A 25002-nucleotide genomic window follows, 5' to 3' on the forward strand; every position below is an offset into this window, starting at 1 on the left:
TAAATGTATCATAACCAAAATAAGTATTCTGATTTCATAAATAAATAATTAAAATTGAATATAAAAATCATGTATATATGATTTTTATACATGATTTTCTATAACACCGCCATTAATATTTTGGAATATAGTATTATTTAATAATTGTGTTTTCTTTGACTATTTTAGTGGTTTGTAAATCGTAAAACTTCATAAAATAAGGAATTAAGGTTCCTACCAGGCATTAACGTTCTGTGTTGAAAATCATTGAGGGACATTATCATGTTTCAAAACATTATTCTCCATTATATAGCCTCCTTCTGCATTGAAATTGATTTTTAATTGTAATAAAATATATGTAACTTAAAATGTATCATTTTAGCAAGTTTTGAGTGTATGGTTCAGTGGCATTAGGTGCATTCACATTGTTGGACAACCATCAACGCTATACACCTCCAGAACATTTTTCATCTTGTAAAACAGAAACTCTGATTTCCTTAAAAAATAACCCCCTATTCTCCTCTCCTCTCAGCCCTGGCAACCACCGTTCTACTTTGTATCTTAATGAATTTATTTGACTGAGTACTTAACATAAGTAGAATCATACCATCATCATCCTTTTGTGCCTGACTTATTTCACTTTGTATAACATCTATACCTTTTTTTAATGTCACAGAAATTAAATAAATTTGAAAATCCTTAAAATAAAATTGACATATTTAATATACCTTTTCAAGATGCTCAGTAACATACAGTATACCATGCATAATTACCTCTTGATATAATCAATTATTACTTGACATTTCAAGATATAAGTATACGGTTGGTAGGAGATGTAATCTCACCTGTTCAGTTTACATGTTTTTAACTAAGTCATACCACCAACAGATTAAAAGTATGTTGCCTTATATAGTGTTAGATTAAAGCTTTCCAAGTACTAGTATCAATTTGCAATTGAAAGTAACTTCTTTCTTATGTGGGTCTGACAGATATTAAAGTAAAAAAAGAGTTTAAGTGCAGAGTAAAATGACAGAGATATTTTTAAACTAATATTTCCTTTTCCCCTTTGAAAGTCAGTTAAACCTTTTGCCCATAGAATAACAAGAAAATAGCTAAGGTTATTTCTAAACACATCACAAGCTGCAGACATTCCCATACATCCTAAGCCACTTTTCCACCTGTCATTTCCTGCAGAGAAAAGACAGGAGATGTAGATCTTCAGATTCTTACAGAAGGAGAGAAGGTAAACCAAATGAGGATGAGAGAGAAAGGATAAATAGATTTTTACCTTCTTGGCACCTCTGCATCTCAAAAATCTCTGTTTCATTAAAGTTGTGTAAGAGCTGGAGTTTCACTGGACTTCATTGTCACCTTCATTTTGTCCTTTTACCCTTATGCTCTCAACTACTCCTCCCTTGTTCCTGGTTAATGAGGGCAGACTTTTAAGTGCAAACTCACTACAAAGGGACTTTAATATCAGTGGATCATGACCACTCAGAAAACTGATTTCAGAAGTAGTACCAAGTTCATGTCTTGGGACCTACCAAAGCTCATCAGAATGTTGTGTATGAAGAACTTAAGCCAAAGAAGAATTGACAAGCAACTGAGTTTTCTGTCAGTTGTCAGACTTTACTCAAAGACCAATGAAGAAAATCAAGGCTTTATTCAGCCTGAGCAGCTTTTCTCTCCTTTTAAAGAAGCTCATGGATAAGTGTACCATACCAATGGCAGCATGCACCATAAGTTTATGAAAAAATATGCCATGAATATTTATTCATTGCAAAGTATGCTCTAGGCTGTGTTTGTGTTGGGGGAAAAGCTATCGAAATGGAGAGTGTGAAAGAAAGAAGTACCAGCTCAAAATGATAATGAGCCTTTGTTCCAGTAGGAAAATATGAAAAAAAAGATACCCATAATAATTCATTATAATTTTAGATTATGATTCCTGAATAGAAAAGATACAACATGCAATAGGGTTTTTAAGAAGAACAATGCCATACAGTGTTAGACTAATTGATTTTGTGAAACAAACTTTTTTATTTGTTTGATTGATTTTGGATGGTTTGGTAGGTTTGATGGTTTTGGTTTGGTAGGATGGTTTTGATGATTTTGGATGGTTTTCAACCCTCGTTTCATTCATTGAAAAGAGAGTTGAAATGGGTATGGTCATATACAAACAAAGCAATAACATTTGCAATGTCCTTGGCATAGAATATGTTTATACCAAGTGAGACATGAAACTTCTACTATAGCTCTGAGTGATTTATAGACAGCACTGCAAGAGGTAGGAACAAGTTCAATGAGAACTTAATGGTAGAATGGCTATGTTTTTTTTTAACCCAATGAAGAAGAAAATGAGAGATCTTACTGAAGTGAGTAAGTTACTGCACCTGAAGTGAGTGCTCTCAAGGGATAAATGGACAGGAATACAGATAGGCAGGGTGCAAGGTGAACTATTCCAAGATTATTACAGTTTCTAGCTAACAATTACCAAAATGTGACTGGATATTCGCAGTAAGAATAGAAAGAAAATTACAGAAGCAGGAGATTTCAAACATAGACAATGGGGAGAAAAACAAAGGATATTAAACTCCAGAGAAATATAAAGTCCAAGCTGAATATTTTGGAAAAGATGGTGAATTTAACATTGCATACGATTCATGAGCTATCACGAGAAGGCAGTGTTAACCTTGTACCTTTAAAACTTTGAAAGAGTGGATGAATGAATAAATGGATATTTGTTTAACACAAATATAGAAAATTATGTACTTGAAGATCTGTGTGTAGTTCTCAATAGCTCATTTTGGGATATCTACTGGTAATATATGGAATTTTCAAAATAAAAAGACCAAGGTATAAGAGGGAATATCCTGCTAGTGTATATGAAGGGTGTGGTGAGATTTAGCCCAAAGAAGCAATGTCATGAGAAATAGGCATGGCCATAGTCTTTAATATTTAAATATACATAAGGTAAAGACCATACTTAAAGTATTTTAAAATGGTACTATATAATTATCTAACATAAAGTTCAAATTCATTTTTTTTCAAGTGTGCAGATAGTGTTCTTTATAGATTTTTTCATTTTTCTCCTCGATTCAAAAGTAAAGAAACATCTGTACAGAAAACCAATTTTTAGTACTTGTACACATAAATAATCTCAAAAAGTATGACCTGGCTATTAGGGAAGCTAACACCATCTCAGGCTATCTTCATAGAGAGATATTGACCAAAGCAATCATCCTGCTCCTTGCTGCCCTGGTTAGATAGCACTTGGAAACATGTGTGCAGTTACAGATAGCTCATTTTGAGCCATTACTGATAATCTTGAGTAAGTTCAAGATAAACGTATCAGGGTGATGTGGGATGTAAAACCTGCAGTTGAGCAGGATAGTTTGGGAGATATTTAGCTTGGGTAAACAAAGCCTTGAGGTATGATCATAGGTGTGATCTTTAATCAAATATGAATGACTACTCTTATGGGTTGAATTGTATCCCTACAAAAAGATAAGATAAACTTCTAACCCCCAGGACCTCAGAATGTATCCTTCTTTGGAAATAGGGTCATGCAAATATAATTAGTTAAGAGGAAGTCATACTGAAGTAGGTTATACTGCTAATCTAGGATGGCTATGTGAAGACAGACACAGAGTTTGTAAGCCAAGGAATACCAAAGATTGCTGACAAGCCACCAGAAGCTAGGGAGAGGAAAGGAAGGACATCCCTACAGGCTCCAGAGAGTGGGGACTCTACCCTGATGGGCTAGGAGAACAGAGTACCAAGCCTCAGAAAATTATCCCTAAACTTTAAAACTAATGGGACTTGCCCTACTGAGTTGTAGACTTGCTTTAGACAAGTGACCCCCTTTTTCCTTCTAATTGCTCACTTTTGGGGTGGGAACATGTACTCTATGCTTGTCCCACTGCTATATTTTGAAGACAAAGAATTTATTTTCTAGTTGTCACTGGACCACAGGTCCCTGGGAGGAACCATACCCCAAATCTTACCTATTCTTGACTTAGGTAATATTTAAGTGAAATTTTGGATTTGAAGTTGATGTTGAAATGGATTAAGAATTTGGGGATTATATTTTGCTTCCTTGTTTGTTTTGTTAATTAGGTTCCACTTATAGGTGAGACCATATGGTATTTGTCTTTCACCACCTTGCTTATTCACTCAGCATAATGTTCTACAGTTCCACCGATGCTGTCGAGAAGGGTAGGAGCTCCTTCTTTCTTTCTGCTACATGGAATTCCATTGTGTAAATGTACCACAGTTTTTTGATCCATGCATTGACTGATGGGCACTAGGCTGTTTCCAGCACTTGGCTATTGTAAATTGTGCTGCTACGAACATTAGGGTGCATAGGTTCTTTTGAATTGATGTTTTAGGATTCTTATGGTATAATCCCAGCAGTGGAACTGCTGGGTCAAAAGACAGTTCCATTTTTAGTTTTTTGAGGAAATTTCATACTGTTCTCCACAGTGGCTACACCAGTCTATATTCCCACCAACAGTATAGTTGGGCTCCCTTTTCTCCACAACCAGAGACAATGAAATAAAGAACAAACTGACAGTAACCGGGGGGGGGGGGGGGGGGGGGGGGGGGGGGTAACAGGGGAAAGATGAGGAAGAGTCATCAAGGAACATGTATAAAGGACCCATGGACAAGGCCAAACAGGGGAAGGATTGAAGGTGTGGTGGGTGAAAGTGGTGGTGGGAAAATGGAGACAACTGTACTTGAACAAAAAAAAAAAAAAGGAAAAAAATAAATGAAATTGAGAAGAAGAATTTGGGGATTATTCAGATGAAATGAAAGTACTTTGCAGCCCTGGCTGGCGTAGCTCAGTGGATTGAGCGCGGGCTGGGAACCAAAGTGTCCCAGGTTCGATTCCCAGCCAGGGTACATTCCTGGGTTGCAGGCCATAACCCCCAGCAACCGCACATTGATGTTTCTCTCTCTCTCTCTCCCTCTCTCTCTCTCTCTCTCTCTCTCTCTCTCTCTATTCTTCCCTCCCTTCCCTCCCTAAAAATAAATAAATAAAAAAAAAAAATCTTAAAAAAAAAAAAAAGAAAGTACTTTGCTATAGAAAAAAACACAAACACAAATTTCTAGGGACCAGAGGACAGACAATTATGACTTAAACGTGTCCTCCTCAAAAAAGATATTGAAGTGCTAATGCTCTATACCTAAGAATATGACTTTATTTCATTGAATGGAAATAAAGTCATTGCAGATATAATTAATTAACATGATATCATACTACAGCAGAGTGGGCCCCAAATCCAATAGGATTGGTGTCCTTATAAGAAAACAGCCATGTGAGGGTGGAGATACCAAAGAAGACCATGTAATAATGAAGGTAGAGGTTGGAGTTATTTGCATGTCAAGGAATGCAAAAGATTGCCAGCAAACCACCAGAGCAGGGGTGTCAAACTCATTTTTATTGGGGGCCACATCAACCTCGTGGTTACCTTCAAAGGCCCAAATGTAATTTTAGGGCTGTATAAATGTAACTACTCCCTAACTGTTAAGAGAGAGCTTGGTGCTGCTGCTGGGTAGAAACAAGGTGCTGGGCCAGATAAAACAAGGTAGAGGGCCGGATCTGGCACACAGGCCTTGTGTTTGCCACCTATGCACCAGAGGCCAGGAAGAGTCAAAGAAGAATTTTTCTACAGGGAGGGAGGATTGCCCTGCTGACTCCTTGAATTTGAACTTCTGGCTTCCAGAGCTGTGAGACAATAAATTTTGTTGTTTTAAAAGGCCCGATTTGTTATGTTCTGTTACAGCAGCTCTAGGAAATTAATATAGGTATAATATAGAAAAAAATTATAAGGTTTTGTTACAGAACAGACAGGAGTGGGGGTGAGTGATATACTTTTACCAAATGGACCCAACCTTGTGCTCAGGGGGTCCCCCACCCTCTACTAGGTTTGCCTTGCCCGCTGCCAGGGAAAGACGTCTCTCAATGCCAGAGATTGGTGAAAAGGAAAGGCATTATTTATTTAAAGAGTTACATAAACTTAAGAGTAATGACTTAATGTCTTCACTGGTATTCCAAAGTCCTTTAGAATACCCACAAACGCACAGTCCTTCCTTCTCCCTTTGCCCAGTCTGGGGTACTGTATCTCAGAAAAAGAAATATAAGTCAGTGGTTCTTCACTGCCCAAGCCACATGATCCCAAAGAGATGCTGCATGGCTGCCACGCCTGGGTTTAAATCCCAGCGCCAATCTTCCTCTACTGCACCATTTCTGACTCCTCCTGAATTGGTCACAGCTGCCAGCATAGTCCGAGCAGGTGTGTAGCCAATCATCTCCAAGCTCTTACACAGGCTCTGTAACCAGTGGAAGTTGCCTCCCAGTTATATCACATGTTGAAGTTACTCACATCCGCCTGGCTCAAAGCATAGCCGCAGCTGTTTAACATATCTGTGAAACCAGTTAAAGGTTATAGATATATTAAATGACCATTCTAGAAGTTATCTGCAAAACTGTTGCTATGCAAAACAGCTCTCAGTGGCCCTGCTCCATGCGTTCCATCCCCCAGCTCAGATTTGTGGGGGTGAGGACATCTTGTATATACATTTTCAAATATTTCCCAGACACCCTGAGTTTGGGACCCCATTACAAATCCCTATTTGCCCCTGCACTCTGCACTTGACTGCACCCTGTTACAGTTTATTCCTTCAGTTCCTGGAACAATTCTAAGAAACCATGAGCAGAAAGAAAAGGAAAGCAGACATAGCCTCACATAAACAAGAACTTGCTAGTAGTTAAAGGCATGGCGATATGAAGTCAAGGTCTCTATCAAGTCATGAATTCTCTGCTGTTAAAAATGTTCAAGCAGGATAGAACAGTACTGAGGTGATCTTTGCATCAAATGGCAAGTTAGACTGAATGATCTTCGACTCTAAAATTCCATATGAACTGCTGTAAAAATTCTTGTCAAATCAATGCTGGCAGCTTCCTTTTCATCTCCTGCTTCAGTAAAGAGCATAATATAAAGGCATAGCATGGTGCATAATATATAAATCTAAGCTCTAGCTCTCAACTAGCTATTTGTTCTTACATAGTTTCCCACCTGTAAATAGCAATATTAATGTAACAGGGTGCAGCCAAGAGCGGGGGGCCCAAATAGGGATTTGGAATGGGGTCCAGAACTCAAGGTGTCCAGGAAATATTAGATATATAAGATGTCCTCACCCCTTCCCCCCACAGGTGTGAGTTGGGGGAAGGTACACATGGAGCAGGGCCACTGAGAGCTGTTTTGCACAGCAACAGCTTTGCAGCTAACCTCAGGCATGGTCATTTTACATATCTATAACCTTTAACTGGTTGCATAGATATGTTAAATAGCTGTGACCATGCTTTGAGCCAGGGGGATGGAAGTGACTTCCACCCAAGACATAACTGGGAAGCAACTCCCCCTGGTTACAGCACCTGCATGAGAGCTTGGAGATGATTGGCTCCACACCATGGGGCCATGCCTGCCCAGACTTACTATGGCAGCCCAGTAAAGCTGAAAGGATATGGGAGTGCTGGCAAGTGTAGCTGATTGTGGGAAGAGTGGGAAATGGGGCTGCAGAGGAAGATTGGCACGAGGATTTAAACCCAGACATAGCAGCCCTGTGAAAGAGAACCATGTAGCTTTGGCTGGAGTGGGGACTCCTGCAGCCACGTGAGGGAGAACCATGCATCTTTGCCGGGACAGAACTATGCAGTTTTGCCAGTATGGGGACCCCTGCGGCTTTGTCTAGAGTTAAGGCCACATGGCTTTGGGGTACTCCCTTTGGCCACCTGGTTTAGGAAGCAGGAGAGACTTTGCCTGCAAGAAAAAAGGTGAAAGGACTTTTACCAATGGGCCATGAGAAGGTGCCACATGACTTTGGATTAATTGGAGATCCTGACGGCGACACAGCTGATGGTGCCAGGAGCCTAAATCACAGACTTCTACTTTTCCTGAGATACAGTATCCCAGATTAGGGCAGAGGGAAAAGGAAAGACTGTGTATGTTTGTGGGTGTTTTAACGGACTTTGGGATTTTGATGAAGACATTAAGTCATTGCTCTTAAGTCTGTATAACTTGAATAAATAATTCCTTTCCTTTTCACAAATCTCTGACATTGAGAGATGTCTTTCCTCTGGTGGCAGACATAATGAACCTAGTAAGGGTCCTTTCAGTAGTAGCATATCATGCCCCCCTTGGACCTGTTCTGTAACAATATCACTTTGTAAGCTAGTTGATAACTTAAAGTACTTAGAACAGTGCATAGCAGATAGTAAGTAATATGAAAGTGTCATTTGAAAAAAACACTTGCTTTTATGTTGGTTAAACAAAATGCATTCACAATGTCTTTGTATCACTGCCATTTCTCATCTCCAAACATGGAAAATCAGGAGACAAACTAGAACTGCTTTTATTTTTTCAGTCTTCTTTTTGTTTGTTTGTTTTTTAGTTTCAAAATTGTACCGTTTAGACTATTTATTGACCAAGTATCAGAAGTATGATGCTTTTCTCAATTTTCTTGTAATAAGCCATGATGTGCTTGCTGGTCACTGGCTAGGGTGGGTTTGTGCATGAGTGTGTGTGTGTGTGTGTGTGTGTGTGTGTGTGTGTGAGGTGTTTCCGAAAAACAAATAATCCTGCAGCGTCATTTTCAGATAATAAAAAACAGTTCACCCTAATAAAGCTCACCTGAGTTTTAGGGTCCCACAGTGCTGAAGTTACATACAGGTGTGAAGTCTCTCAAAATTAAATTCTCAGGCATTCAGGTATTTTATTAAGTTAGCATCTGTTGGTAACTGAAGGGTAATTTCAGGAGCTAATAAAACCATTTTTAGTGTATGAAGCTCTTCATAAATGGAACATAATTATCAAAAAGATATCTTCATTCAATGATTTAAATTTAACACAATGTGCTTTTATTTCTTCACTATATAAGGTTACTCATCACTGCATCATTTGGGTGCATGAGAGACAGCTTTGGCAGGTTAATGATACCCCAGGCAAATTCACAGTTCCTTTCAATGAAGCAAACGATCAATGCATGTGGTAGCTGTGCTTGTACCCATATAATTCTGAAGCCAGTGATTATGTAACCTTCAGGCACACCAGACAGAGGGAGGGAACAAAATCAAGGACAGAGTGTTCCTTCTACAAAGAGAAACTCAGTGAGATAGCACAGCTCTTAAACTTAAGGATATACTGAAAGGCAGCAAGGAAGAATCAGCTGGGGAAGCATTGAAAAATATGTTTGATTTAAGGTGATGTTTAGAGGCCATCAAGAGTAATGTAATGGAGGATTGCATTTCTAAAATATATATGTGCTTTGTGATAGGTCTTTTATTTTCACAAAGGAAGGCAACCAATGTAGTGAAAGACCAGCCCTTCACTTGGTGTTTAATCCCAAGGGTCCTTAGACAAATTCCATGAACTCCCTGTGTCTCCATTACCTCATGTGAGTAATGGTGTATTCTGCTGGGATTGCTCTCCAGATTAAATGACCAGAGTATGTGAGCCATCTAGCTCAGTATTTGGCAATAATAGGAGCTGAATAAGTATTGACTTTTGTCTTTTAAGCCTCTTCATCTTTCCACGTTTTGAATGCAGAGTTTGAGATCAGATAAGGGTAAATGGCATGGAGGAAGCAAACACAGTTCACTGAAAACAGCTGCCTCCTAATGCACCTCGATTCAGTAAATATTTCTTGGTTATCTACCAGATGTTGAACACTGAGGAAACAAAAAGAAGAGTCATAAGTTGTGTGTCTTCTGGGAATCACAATTCAAAGTCAAGTGAAAGTAAACAGCCTTATCCATTGAGAAATGTCTTACTAAGGGAATGAACTGGATTTTAAGCATATATTCAGCATTCATACAGATTGACCAATTCAGTGAAAACACAGCATGATCTTAAATACCTTTCCCTTTTAATATTCATGGGTGGACTTTATAGGAGTATTAATTAGCTTGATAGTGTTTCCTCATTAGCACCTATTGTTTTTGTTTGTTTGTTTGTTTGGTTGGTTGGTTGGTTGGTTTGCTGTCTTATTCTGTATGGGCTACTATAACAGAATACCATAACCTGGTTGGCTTACAAACAACAGAATTTTATTTTTCAAAGTTCTGGAGACTGAGAAATTCAAGGTCAAGGTGCTGGCTGGTTTGGGTCTGATGAAGGCCCACTTCCTAGTTGAGGGTTAGGATGTAAATGTGAATTTCAAGAGGATACAAACATTTAGTCCAAAAGAGTTAATATTCCATTTTCTTTGTAAATTAGTTTGTGTGGCAGTGTGGAAGAACCACCACATGAGGACGGTAACCAACTACTTCATAGTCAACCTTTCTCTGGCCGACGTGCTCGTGACCATTACCTGCCTTCCAGCCACACTGGTTGTGGACATCACCGAGACCTGGTTCTTTGGACAGTCCCTCTGTAAAGTGATTCCTTATTTACAGGTAACTATAAACTAAATGTCTAATGCATTTAAGATTCTTTGGACATTTACTAATTTTCTATGATTTATAGGTTCTTTTTCTTCTGAATATAATACAACACAACATTCAGATTTATGAATGATTTCAATAACACTTTGGCAAATGCTAAAATGTCACAAACAAATATTTGATGAGTAATTAAAATTAAATTCAGTATCTTTAATAATGCTGCAAATTCAAGACCATTAAAATATATTGGGCTGATTGCTGAATAATTATTATGAATTCTTTGAAAATTCTATGTCGTTTTTTTTCTCCTACTTACAGGCACAGTTAGCTCCTTTTTCAAAGTGATTTTTTTAACTGCAAAAAAGGCTCTGCACAGGAAATTCCAGAAAAAGAAAAAAAAACAACTGAGACGTGGGTGGTGGTTGCTGAAGGGTTGGACGGCCTCCTTCACTCTCAGTCACACATCTCCACCTTCCAGTCTGTTAGTGCCTATCCTCCACATCTGGGACATGACAAACTTCCACTTCTACTTGTCTTGGATCTCTGAAGTACATTTGCCATTTCTATATGAAAATATAAAACAGACTCATTCTCCTCCGAAGAGCGCCTCCACGATGACGCTGAACCAAAGGTGTACCTGGCAGCAGAAGAAATTCACATCATCTCACTTCACTTCATTCACAACATTCACGATCCCCACTGGATTCATTTTTCAAATGATTAACTGCCTGGTTGATTTGAGCTAATATCAAAATCTAAATGGAAGAAGGTCCACAAGTGCACTCCTAGATTCGAAAAGCAGCAATATAACTCTCAGTTGTAATCATTTATGATAAGATGCAATTTTATATCCCCCAAGAAAATCATGTAAATTGTTTGCTAGTGTGTATTATACACCAACAAATACAGTCATCAAACAGTAAAAATTAAATCACTGATTGCCAAGGGTCCAGCTAATGGATTCTATTGCTGTATCAGCCATACAGCATAGTCGCTCACATTGCCACGTAACAGACAAGGCATTGCACCTCAGCTCAGCTAACTGTTGGCAGTGGATGATAGTCTTTCAAGTGAACTGTTTTGAATTATTACTATCTAATGCTAGGGGAAGTACTAGAATGACTTCATAGTTTGAACCATACTATGTCTATCTAATTCACCTATTTTGATTAGAATTCATGAATAACAAATCACTAAGCCTTGTTGAATATTTTACTCTTGGTTGGTTAAATATAGAATGTGGCACAGCAGCTGTGAAAGATCAACAGGGCAGATCTAAGGCTGTAACAATTCTACCCCCAAGTGAGCAATGATACTGAGGGGCCTTGTGTGCTTGGCATATAGGCAGGGGAGTAGTGGAGGTTGGGAGGAGAAGGGAGGAGATTTGGGAAAGAGATTTGAATGCACTCTGAGGTGGCACCAAGGAATTCCCAGGAGTCACCAACCAATCTAAGCCTACCCTGATGGATTTCAGCTCTTTAAGATTATACTTAAAATGAAATTAACCCCTAAGAATTTAACATAGTTTAAGCTTTACTTGACTATTTCTATGACTGTTCTGCACTAAAATGTGGTCTGTTCCAACTAAAAGATAGAACTCCAAGTTTGAGAGAGAGAAACCTGATGGTTCACTCATCATTATCATTGCCATAATTATAATGAGTGACAACAAGCACAGCATGCCAGTGTGCCAGCCCAAAGCTAGACATTTCACATCTCAAATGATTCTCCCCACTTTAGTGTGCAATTTCACAGATGAGAAAACTGAGGCATAGAAAGGTTAAGTAACTTACCAATATCAAAACAGATGGGATTCATGTCCAAAAACCCTGGTTGCAGAGCTACTGTTTTTCCCAGAGAGAAGCAAAGTCCTATCAATCTCACTCTCTTAAAAGAAAAAAAAAATGACAACACATACACATTAAGCCTAAGGTAATGTGAGCGACCCAACATTGCACAGCTAGCTGGTGGGAGAGTGAGGGTGAAGATACTCGTCAATAGGTCACCCTGATCCTTGGCCCAGAGCCCTCCCTCATGCTCTGCTCTTAGAGCCCTTTCACTCACTGTTCCTATAGTCAATGCATCAGCAAGGAAGGTCCTGATGTATGAAGCAGAGATTGCTGACCTTCTACATTCTGTGGGATCAGTACAACTAGAAAAGAAAAAAAAAGAGGAAGACGACTGGACCGCATCTATATTATTACTTTAGATTGAGGCTTACACCTATTTACTAATGCAAAATAATATTTATTAAGAACATAAAACACCATGCCCAATACTGAGTATATAGTGGTGGAGGAAGAAAAAATACAGTAGCAATTCCTTTTGCTCTAGAGATTTTCCCAATAGAGAAGACAGATAATAAATTAATTAATTAAACAAAATAATTATACTAAAAGTACTGAAAAAATAAATAAAAATTGTCATGAAAAATAACAGAAAAAAGAATGAGGCTTGGTTTTAAAGATGGGATTTCAAGAGTGATATCAGAATCAGCAATTCATCCAGTGTAGGGAAATAACTTAAATATAGTTGTATAAACTGATCATGTGGAGGTAGGTATGTTAAACATGTTTCTTTGATATTTCCTTAAGTCTAAGTTAAAATGCCATTTATGATGTTATTAATTATAGAAATCTTGACTAGGGGAATTTATTTGAATTTTAGAAGCAAGTTGCTCTTACCTGCAATGAGCAAACTATGGTACAAAGATCCATATACAGAATTTTCTTTTACCATAATTAATGACTTTCTTTGGTTACAACTTGTTGGAAGTAAACTGATATACAAATAAGATTTATTATTTGAAAATATAGAATGGTTCTACAATGTCAATTAAATGCAATTACAATCAAATTCCATATGATAGTTTAAAAGAAAGACATGTCATACTATTCTTTATAAGTGAGAGTTTTTCAGTTCAGACTAAACATATATGTTTTATTTTTTCAGTTGAGGATATGATTTCTTCTATCAATGGAAAGGTATTAGGACTAGTAATCATGCAAAGACTACCAGATTATAAATGAAAACATTTGGCATAAAAAAAAGGTTACAATGTTTTCATAGTCCCTTTTATATGTTTAAGAATAAATCTTTTTTCTTAACACATTGTAAATATTCTTTTGACAGAGTTTTTTCTAACTAGAAAACACTGCACAAGTTGTTTTTCGGCAAATTTAAATACATCTATTTGTTGTGACTACCTGTCTAATAAGGTAACAATATTAAGAGTGACCCACTAAATAGTGGTGTTCCTTTCACTGTGTCCTTTTTTCTAGACCGTCTCAGTGTCCGTGTCTGTCCTTACACTGAGCTGCATCGCCTTGGATCGATGGTACGCCATTTGTCACCCTTTGATGTTTAAGAGCACAGCCAAGCGGGCCCGAAACAGCATTGTCATCATCTGGATTGTCTCTTGCATTATAATGATTCCTCAGGCCATCGTCATGGAGTGCAGTGCCACATTCCCCTCCATAGCCAATAAAACCATCCTCTTCACCGTGTGCGATGAACAATGGGGAGGTAAGTCAATCATGGCCCACAAGCTGACATTTCTATTACAGCTGCAAACTGAAAACTGTACTTGCATAGCCATTGTAAAGCTGGGCTGGTATATTTTGTTGGCATTTGTTAGCATAGTTTTATAAAAACATGAAAACCAAGTTGAAACCCAAAGTAGTTTCATAGAATAACTCCACCTGTCTTGGTCCTGCTGTGTATTACTATCTAGTCTTCAGATAGAAAATGAAAAGAGGAGTTTATTCCATAATTCATGTGATTATGTTAGTTTTCCTTACATTGTCTAAAACAAAAAGGACTCATGTATATGAGTCCAAGTGTGCATTCTGGAATGATTCGCACTTTATGAGATGGTAGAGCATTATACTGCCTCAAATGTCAAGTTCCCTAATGAGTTCCAAATACAATTGAATTTTTCATTTGAAAACCTGTCCTGCCTGGAAACTTGACTGCAGTTGAATATGCAGACCAATGCTTTTCTCTGAGTCAAATTATCCAAATTTGCTTTCTCTGTTTATAACAAATTAAATTGCTAAAAGTTATCACTGGCATAATTATTATATACTTTAATAATGGTGTAGATGATGAATCATTTTTCCCCATCTGGTATGCATAGTAGTTAAATTTAAACAAGCAAGAGCTTGGAAGTCTTATGCTCCTATGACCCAAAACTCTCAGAGACAGTCTTGGAGGTTTGTCTGTGACAGTGGACATACTTCTATCAATGCCTAATGATGACACAAACTTGAACCCAGCAACGAGTGACAGAACATGAAATAGTCCTTCATTTCAGCACAGCATACGCCAGTTGCATAATTATTGCATGAAATTTGAAGAAAAAATTGGCCCACTTCTGAATAAGTATGTATTCAAAAATTAGCAATGCACTCAAAAATTGCTTATTAATATATTTTCAAGTGTTTTGCATTTTTAATTAATGTTAATTCTTACCCTGGTACTTTTGTTGGAATACTAAAAAGAAAAAAAAACTCAGTAACTAAAAAATTAGGCATTTACTTTCACTAAAGCAAGATAAAATCTAAAAGACACTAGGATTATTTTGTACATTACCTAAAGTCCTATAATAGCTAAAATGTCACAATTTACTTTTTCTATTTTCCCAAACATTAAATATCCTTTATAAATATTTATTCCAAAAATATTATATCCTTTTTGTTGCTGAGATTTACTCTTATTTTCTAACATTTGGACAAGAATTTACAGAGGAGCTAACATCTCAGCAAAACAGTAAAGGTGAGCAGGGAATCACCCAACAGGGAAGAGGAAAAAGGGTGTCCTAGGGCAAAAAAAAAAAAAAAAAAAAAAACCCTGTACAGTGGGCAGCATCACTGGAAAAGAGAGAAGGGGGGTCCCAAGTGACAATTTCAGGAATGGAGGGTTATGTAGACTAATGAACTGTATTTGGGAAGAAGGTGGGTTGGGGGCCGGTTGTGATACGTCTCTTATCCAATTGCTTTACATTTGGAGTTATATTTGGAAACAGCCTAAAGCTCTCTTGGTCAGAATTACTTAGTTAATTCTTGATGAAACTGAGCCATAAATTGTTTGCTCAATATTGGGAAGCAAACAAATATATCTAAACCTGGGCTTCTAACTCAAAAATTGGGTTTCTTTAGGTTTATGGAGATGGGTATTAGATAAAATGCCCACCTACTATTCTATATGTGTCAGTAATATTTTCACTATGGTATTTTAGCAGTTTCATTTATAAATCTGTAGGCAGCTTTTATAAATTTTTCCTTTCCCATGTTGGCCTGAATAATTAAGTAACATTATTTCCCATTTTAAAAAGTTTACAAAATTAGGGAAATTTGACAGTTGTTATGGCTAAGTAAATAGCCACATCACTTTCTAATTGCTTTTGAGAATAAATATCTAAAACTCATTTCAACCTGGAGTATTTTTATTTTCTAGCTAGAGCAAGCACATTTTCCCCCCACAAAGCAATTATTGTTGAGTACCTAAAAATCCAAACTCAGTCTTCAAGAGTCACTTAGGCTGAGTTTATAAACTATTTAAAGTCATTTTATATTAGCCACAATTACTTAAAATTATTATAAAGGCTAAAATTAAGTGTTACCAAACTAAATTTGCTCACCCTCAAAACAAACAATAAAATCTAAGAAATTAGCTTTCAAATATTACATAAAATTGTTACTCCGATGTTTTTTAAAAGAGTATAAAAAATTTCAAAGCAGAACTTTATTTTGCTCATTAGACATTTAGTTTATAATAATTTTTACATAGCATAAGCTTTGTTAATTTAGGCTATTTATGTTCAACTTAAAATGTTATAATTCAGACCAAATGTGATACTTACAATCTTAAAACATCATAGGAATTATATCTTAGAGCATCAGTTCTCTAAAGCTTAAAGATCTTTAAAGTCAGAATACCATTTAGCACAATTTTTAAAACTTTGTTGGGAACTGTCTTTCTTCTCTTTATCTTAAGTTATATGAACAGAATATTTATAAACGCAGACAGTGGTATCGTAATCATCTTATAACTAATATAACAGTGTGAAAAGAGCCAGTGAACAGTGTGGCCACTTGATTCATATCTGTCAAATCACATTTGGGAAACTCTGGAAAGTGCTATCTCTCTCCTGGTGCACAATAACCGAGAACTCTGTCACACTGAAAATATTACCAGAACAATGTAATATTTTATGAAACTCATTATATTTATCATTGCCTATGGCCTGTTCAGAAAAAAACGACCACAAACCATAAGTTTTGGCAGGCACACTTAACACTCAAAACCAAATAAAATATATTAATATTTTTAATGACCTTAAAATATGTCTTTGTATTTGTTCATTGTTTGCTTCAATCACATCAATTTGCACTTTTCAAATTTAAAAATTCTTCCAGAATTATGTTTATGCTTTCTTGCTTGCTTGGTTTATATATGCAGTTTCACAGGACAAATTCTACTGGGAAGGATTCAGCTTTCTTTTTGCACTCCATCAGTGATATTATGGTCTCAGTTTTCAGTTATCCAGTGTTTAATGAGCTTATACTATTTGTCAAACATTGTTCTGGACACTGGGAACTCACAATCTCCCCCTTTTTAGATTTTATTGCCAAATTGTTGTAGTAGACTGAAAAAAAAAATAATGTATCTCTTCTTTACAGCCAAATTCATTATGGCATCTGGTCTCCTAGGAGATTTTTGAATATATACATATATATATGTTTGTATATGTATTAATAGGAACATTTATTAATATATTCATTAGGGAAAAGATAATAAACTATATTAAAGATTCAGGTAAACATTAATGGATCCATAAGCTTCTATAAGGCAGTCCAAATTAAATATTTGAAAAATTATTTTTATTTGTCTATTAAATCCCTGATTGATATATCATGAAGGAGAAAATGTTTGCAGTTTTTAGGTAATTAGATTAACATGTTGGCTCAAAAATGGACCTTAACTCATCTGAGAGAAATTAAATTTGGTCTAATATATATTATTTAATCTCTGATTTCAAAGTAAAAATAAATATCCACATTTGTTCCATTTTTGTTAGTTTGATGTATGTGCAATAATTTATTCAGATATGTCCATTCATCAGTTCAGTGGAAACACCAATTTTTAATGGCTGTCAATCTTTAAAATGACATTTTGTCATTTAGATTATCCTTAAGTAGAACAAATTTCATGTAGCTGCATTCTAGGTTATATATAAATGTTTTAAAGTGTATTTAAGACATTGCTCGCACCCTGGCTGGCGTAGCTCAGTGGATTGAGCGCGGGCCATGAACCAAAGTGTCGCAGGTTCGATTCCCAGCCAGGGTACATGCCTGGGTTGCAGGCTATAACCCCCAGCAACCACACATTGATGTTTCTCTCTCTCTATCTCTATCTCCCTCCCTTCCCTCTCTAAAAATAAGTAAGTAAAATCTTTAAAAACAAAAAAAAAAGAAAATGTTTCTCTCACACATCAATGTTTCTTTCTCTCACTCTAACTCCATCCACTTTCTAAAAAATTGAATAAATAAAATATTTTAAAAAAGACATTGCTCATAAAGTACAGAGAGGCTACAAAGATAGTTTCAACCATATGATCTCACCTGTAAGTAGACACTAATAAAGAAAAAAACAAGCAAAATGTAACCAGAGACATTGAAATAAAGAACAAATTGACAGTAACCAGAGGGGAGGTGGAAGGGGATAATGGAGGGGAAAAAAGGGGAAGGATTTCCAGGAACAACTATAAAGGACACATGGACAAAAACAAAGGGGGGTAGGATTGAGGGTGGGGGTGGGGATGGCTAGGGTCAGGGCAGTAGTGGTGGTGGGGGGAAGGAGACAACTGTACTCAAATAACAATAAAAAAATGAATTGAGTGGGCCTGTAGGGGGAGCCCTGCTCCCTACCTCCATGGTAAAACACAACAGAGAGAACTCCTGTTTCCATAGTCCTCCCAACTTCCTTTTCCCTTCTAGAAAAGTTTCATTTCTTCCATTTTAGTGGCCATGCACCTGAATCACCATGGTGTGTTCCAAATTGCAATTATTTGTTATTCCCGAATAAATCCATTATGTTGGGGGAAAAATGATTTAAAATTTCAATGATATTTCTGAGGAATTTAAGACTATCATGTTATCCCTGTTATTTATAATAATCTCTTTATTAAGACAATCTATCCTAGACTGAAAGTATAATATCACTTGATCAACTTTTCTGTGTGGCTGTTCATTATCAAAATACATGTTTAGCAGCCAATTACACATTTTCCGACTATTTATATAAATATACTGACCTCTGAATGAGTTTTCTGTCCCATCTGTTTAAAACTTCAAACTGTTATCATAGTGGTGGTATCCATAGCTGCAGTTAAGAGAAAAGAAAACAAAACAAAAAAACTATCAAAATCTACCTTCCTCTTCTCACTCAACTTAGCCTATTGCAGACATCCAGGCTTCACAGGTATGTAATCTTCAAAGCCATATTTTTATGTGGGAAGCTCATGTGATGCCTCTTCAAAACAAACAAAAGTTCAAAGCCACTTAGGTGCCTGGAAAGTGCTGAAGTCACTCTCTGGTGCCTTTGAAACTGGCTCGCCAAATGCTGGTCAGGCTATAGCACTTCAAAGGGAAAGGCTGTTTGTTATTCCTCCAGTAAGGCTGCTGGGATTCTATTACTTTTTAGGTAACTGGCCTGTTTTGCAGGATCAACTTGAAAGGGAGTTAGAAACTGATGAGATAGGTGTGAGCCACGTGGGCCACAGGAAGCTAAAAATGGCACATTGGGCTCTAGCAGCACACCCACCCTGCTGTCCCCTCTGAAGATTATGGTGGGGGAAACACTGTCAGAGAAATGAGAGAGTTTTAGAAAGAAGAACAAGGAGAATATTAAATTAAACTCAACTGACACTAGAAGATAAGGCTCTGAAATCAAAGTGAGGCTATTCAACTCAAAGATAGGTTTAAAATATATGCAGTAAGAATTAAATGAATGCTCAATAAATGTTATCACTACTATAGTGATCATCACAATTATTATTAGCTGATACAATAAGTTGCTCTTATCTCAATTGATGGCATAACTGAGTCTGCATGCTTCTAATGCCCTTTCTGAAGTAATGAAAATAATAAGTGCATGGAGGTAATGGAATTATCGTTCAAGTAGGGAACCAAATTCATTGCCAACATCAAATTCAAAATAACTTGTGTAATTTTTAGAAGTGAATTAAAAAAAACTTTGTTTTGTTAGCTTTCAGGTAGAATTATGTTTAATTTTTTATTAAAATATCTATGGAATTCATGTATGATATATTCTGTCATTTGTTTTACATTCAAGTAAAAGTGGCTAGATCACTGTAATGTATTCAAATATCAGTGTAAGGAAAATATCCTTTAAAGCATTAAAAAAGTCAGTGATGGATATATTTTTGAAAAGCAATAAAAATTAATGTTGAATCACAATGCCATTAATTAATTGACTACCTGCCTCTTTAATGAAAGTGTTCTGTGATAGGTATCACTTGTGTTTATATAATTAATGATAAGTAAGAAATAGCCACAATCTTAGAGATGCTTATGACTAATAAGTGAGATTGATATAAAAGAGAAAATACTCATATTGGTTTAAAAACTTTAAAATACCCTAAAAATCTCATTTTGTTTTTAAAAGTACATACATACATACAACATACTTAACGATTAATTTTGTATATGACCTAGTAACTCAACAAAAATATTATCAAATGTTTGCTGTATTTATTTTTGTTTTTTTTTTCCACATTTGAAGGTACATCTGGGAATAGCTTCCCATTTCTCAGGAAAGTTATATTCTAATGAGGAGGAATCAACAAAGATTACATTCTCTTTCTATTTTAACAAAAGCATTAGTAATTAGGTTTTGATTGAGTCATGTCTCTTCTTATAAAAGCAAGTATAGGACAAACCAAATTAATCTTGTAAATTAGCCACATGTAATGAAAACAAAAAAAGGCCTCTGTGTTAAATGAACACTTGACTGGATAGACTCTGGCAGTGCAAATTAAGAAACAGCTAATTGTTATTCCTCTCTGAGCATATTAAATTAAATTAAGACTTCACTTTTAGTACATATATACTGAATAAGTATAAGTAGTTAATATTGTAAATTATTTTTCCTTTTTCTGTATGTGTGTGCCTGTCAAATCATGTAGAAGGTAAATCTATACTTTGAAAGCAAAGCACTGACAAAGTCACCTTTAAAAATAGCTTTGAATGGTAAGATTTTATTATTTTGACTTTTGTTCCAGGTGAAATTTACCCCAAGTTGTATCACATTTGCTTCTTTCTGGTGACATACATGGCCCCCCTGTGTCTTATGGTGTTGGCCTATCTGCAAATATTTCGTAAACTCTGGTGCCGACAGGTATGTATTTCAAATAATTTCCTTATGCTTTCTTCAATATGTGCTTAAAAGTAAAATTTAAGAGTGGATTGAACCAACATAGAATGCTTAGCAAAGGATTGTGTATGTTGCTAAAATAATGAGGCTGCAGCCGTGGCCATATGTTCAAGCATTCTTTAGGGTCATGTTTAGGGAATATATTTAATGAACTACCTAAATGATTTTAAATTTTAAATCTCTGTGATTAATTAACTTGATTTTCATCTGGGACTAATATTATAAATTTTACTTTTTATGAGGAATAACAAATAAAATTCCATTAGTTTCCTGAGATTATAAGTAAAGAACATTATATGTTTGATGAGATTTATGTAGTACATTTGTATTATACGGGTTTGATCTCCAACTTCAAAGACTTTGTTTTTTGAAACAGCAAAAGAATCAAGCAAAATTTAGTGTCTTAGAAACTGTATATAGTGCTAACTTGTGAGGCCTAAAATTTGTTAGATAAGTTGTTTTTTCCAGTTAGTGTATTAATTCTCTCAGTTCTTCATTCATGAAATACTTATTATAGTTCATTTCCATGCATATCTGATTAAAAGCTAAAAATTATAGGCATTGATGAATTCATAGTCTGCAGGAGGAAAACAGTCAGGTGCAGAGTGAAAATACCTTAATAAACATAGGCACAGGGAATCAGAGGACAGCGAGGTGGGAGAGGGATGTGATTCAAAGCAGGCAGCAGTTAAGCTAAACCTTGACTTGTAGGACATCAGCAGCAAACACATGTAATGGTTTGTAAAAGCATAGAAAAAGGATATAGCTCAGCCCCTTATATTGGTAAATTGTATATTATAATGACACATTACTTACAAATGTATATCTCTGTCTCTAAATATTTTGCCACTACTTTAAGCTTACCTGGCTTGGAAATTTATTGCCAACACTTTCAGCTTCCCTTAGTCTGTTTCCTCTGATGTATTTTACAGAACTTAAGTAATTTGCTGGGCCACTTTAATTCATTAAAATTATTTCACAAACCTTTTATTTGGTCATTGTCTGAGGATGAGCCTCAATTCAGGTCTTCTTCAACCCTTGTTTTTCAAGGCAGTTTTCTAGATCATTGGTTATTGCTTGGATATGAGCAATGGTTGCATTTTCAACCCTATGTGCATCACAATTCCAATTTTTTTCTTTTTCTCTTATTTTTACAAAGAAGCCCTTCCATAAGCTCATAAATGCAACCTGTACCAACACTTACTAACCTTCTATTGTCCAATTTCTTAACTAAAATAACAAATCTGTACTACTGTAAAACATAGGCAGTGATTTTCTAGATCCTAATGATAGTTTCCTCAACACTGTCTACCTGACCGTGAAACCAATACCAAATATTTTAGGCTCTTTGTTATTATTGTACCCCACTTCTTGATAACTGTTATCATGCTAGTCAGTTTTTGTTAGGTTATTTAGTTCTTAAAGAAACCCAAAGTATATGGGTTGTAACAGTGGTTTGTCTCACTCATGTTGTGTCACTGGTGAGGGTGAACTGACACTACACCCCGCTTGTCCTCTCATTCCAAAATTCAGTCCAAAGGAGCAGCACTTCCTAGAACATGCCATTCTGGGACTGAGGGAAAGGGCAAGAAAGCTGCAAAAAACATGTAGTGTTGCTTAAAATTTCTGCTTTGAGCTTGCATTGACTCCTCAGTTTTCATTTGTCAAAACAAGTCATGTGGTTAAGCTTGACCATGAAGAATGACCAGAAGTATCCTTTACTCACTGACACTACAAGGCAAAGGACAATGGGGGTCTTCTTAGAAGCTGGGGAGTGGAAGTGATAGGGCACAGAGAAGTCATAAACACAGACTCAAGGTCCAGACTGTACGAGTTTAAATCCTGACTCTACAACTGAATCAATACATGAATTTTGTTATTTACTTCAATAGCATCTACATCACAGTGTTGTTACATTTAGTAGATGGATATATTCAAGTGTCTGGTACATAGAAAATGTTTATTAAATAAAATACTTGAATAGCATATGCTGTTAATGTAGCCTTTCAACTAATTATGTTTGCATTTCTAAAATCACAAGCATCAGTTGAATTGAGGTATATGACTGCTTTCTTAAATAGATCACTTCTGCAGTAAAATGACATTATAATGTGTTTTTTATTTGCCCACCTCCCCTACTCTAGTAAGTAGAAAACAGTACACTGTAATCTTCATCTTGTATCCTTCCAGTTAGTACACACTTCTCACATATCAGTTGCTTAATAAATACTTTATAAGAAAAAAGTGAGTAAAAGAATAACAGAAAGGGCTAAAAAAAAGTTTAGATGTAGGAACACAAGGCAAATCCATTGCCTAGTTACTCAGAAAAAATTTTTCTCAGAGGAAAATTGGAATTTGAAAATGTTCTTGGAAGAGAAAAAGCATTTATATGAGCATATAATACTAAAAATATTTTAGATTTATGTGGAGATTTGGATTTAGATGTTCAGTGAAAGAGCATTTCCTAGTTCTATATTTTTACTGGTTAGCAAGCATTACATAAATAGGTGCTTATGTTTTATTCATTTATTTACAGATTGACATAACTTTAAAACTCTTTGGGTGTACCTGAATCTGTCTTGTTCATAATCGCAACCCTAACACAATTAACAAGGTTCCTTGCATACATAAAGTGTTCAAAAATGTTCGTTGAATAAATGGGCAACTACCAAACCCCAACCAATGTACTTCTCTGTTATTTAATCCTATTAGTTCTCCATTTCTCAAACTCTAAAATATGTTGGAAATTGTATTACAAGTCTAGAAATAATCCACATTCCTTTGATGGATTGTCCTGGTTGGTACAAGCCACATAATTCAAAAGATTTGCCGAGGCTGTGAAACTAGAAACATTTAAAAAACGTATTGCAGTAGAGAATGGAAAGTTCAGCTGAGTTCACTCTAGCAGCCACAATAAAGAAAATTAACCACAAAGGAGTGATTATATGGAATTCTGCTTGAGCATCTCTCAATCTGCAACTGTTAATGTCTGTAAACACAGTGGCAAGGCAAGCAGTCCCATAGGCTGAATCAAATGAGCCATCAAATGGAGGCCTATCCTACCTGCTCATATTACAAAGATGCACTAAACCTGTTACATACTTTGGAGTTAATAAGTGTAAGATGATTCGTGAGCAAAGTGTGTGCCCTTCTCTGACTTTCCCAAGAACTTTTAGCATCATTAATAGAATTATCCAGTGCTTTGCTATAAGCAGTGACTTAAGTTCTGTCTTTGATAGTGTGATTCAGAACTCAGTCTTGAAATGCTACAGACTATTCTCTAAAACTCCTCTTTTTTTAAGACCTACTTAATCTTAGTTTACTTGGCCCTGTGTGCATCTGTAAGCATTCTTTCCAGTTCTAGGCCTCATATTTCACCTTTAATGCTAATCAAACATGTGGACTCATGTTAATTATTGCATAAATATGTATTAAGTGCCTATATGTCTGGTACTATATGTGGATATGGGGATGAATTAGAATAGATATTTAAGTATGAAACTAAATTTCAACACTATAATTTCTTTTCAATTTTGAAAGACCTTCCCTTCTCAACTTTTATCGGTCTCTTCTACATCCCTTTATTGTTCAACACTCTTCTAAGAAAACTTAATATAAGGTGATGACAAGTCAATCTAGAGTGAAGAAATAGACAGAAAATTGTAATTGCAGCAGCAGAATCAAAAGTAACTCAAGTCCACACAAAGAAATAAAGGGCATCAGTAAAGGTAACCATGTACATAAATACAGAAGAGGGTATAACAGAATCTTGTTTGTAATTATTTTCCCATTTTGACTTAAAAGATATTTTTGCATGAAACAATAATTATAAAACTCTAAAAATTCAGCTTATAATGTATAAAGAGGTAATTCAAAGGAAAAATGGAATTAGAGGAAAGTTTTTACACATTGTGGAAACCATGTTAGCATTAATCTTGTGGTATTTGTTTTTCTCTTTCTGCCTTGTTTCACTTAGCATAATACCCTCTAGGTCCATCCATGTCACTGCTAATGACATGATTTCATATTTTATGGCTGAGTGATATTTTACTGTGTATATGTACCAAATCTTCTTTATCCATTCAGCCATACAGAGGTTCTATTTTTAATTTTGGGGGGAA

The 25002-nt window shown here is 35.9% G+C and overlaps 1 protein-coding gene across 1 annotated transcript in view; it reads left to right on the plus strand.

Annotated features, from left to right (window-relative positions):
• The window catches only part of HCRTR2 (hypocretin receptor 2), an 84423-nt gene that overhangs the window by 47790 nt on the left and 11631 nt on the right, over window positions 1-25002 (plus strand). The window contains exons 2-4 of the mRNA XM_028510089.2: window positions 10257-10435; window positions 13705-13948; window positions 20730-20845. Coding sequence (XP_028365890.1) covers window positions 10257-10435; window positions 13705-13948; window positions 20730-20845 — 539 coding nt within the window. The remainder of the gene's footprint in view (window positions 1-10256; window positions 10436-13704; window positions 13949-20729; window positions 20846-25002) is intronic.

Source organism: Phyllostomus discolor, chromosome 4, assembly GCF_004126475.2.
Source record: "Phyllostomus discolor isolate MPI-MPIP mPhyDis1 chromosome 4, mPhyDis1.pri.v3, whole genome shotgun sequence".
Lineage (NCBI taxonomy): Eukaryota > Metazoa > Chordata > Mammalia > Chiroptera > Phyllostomidae > Phyllostomus > Phyllostomus discolor.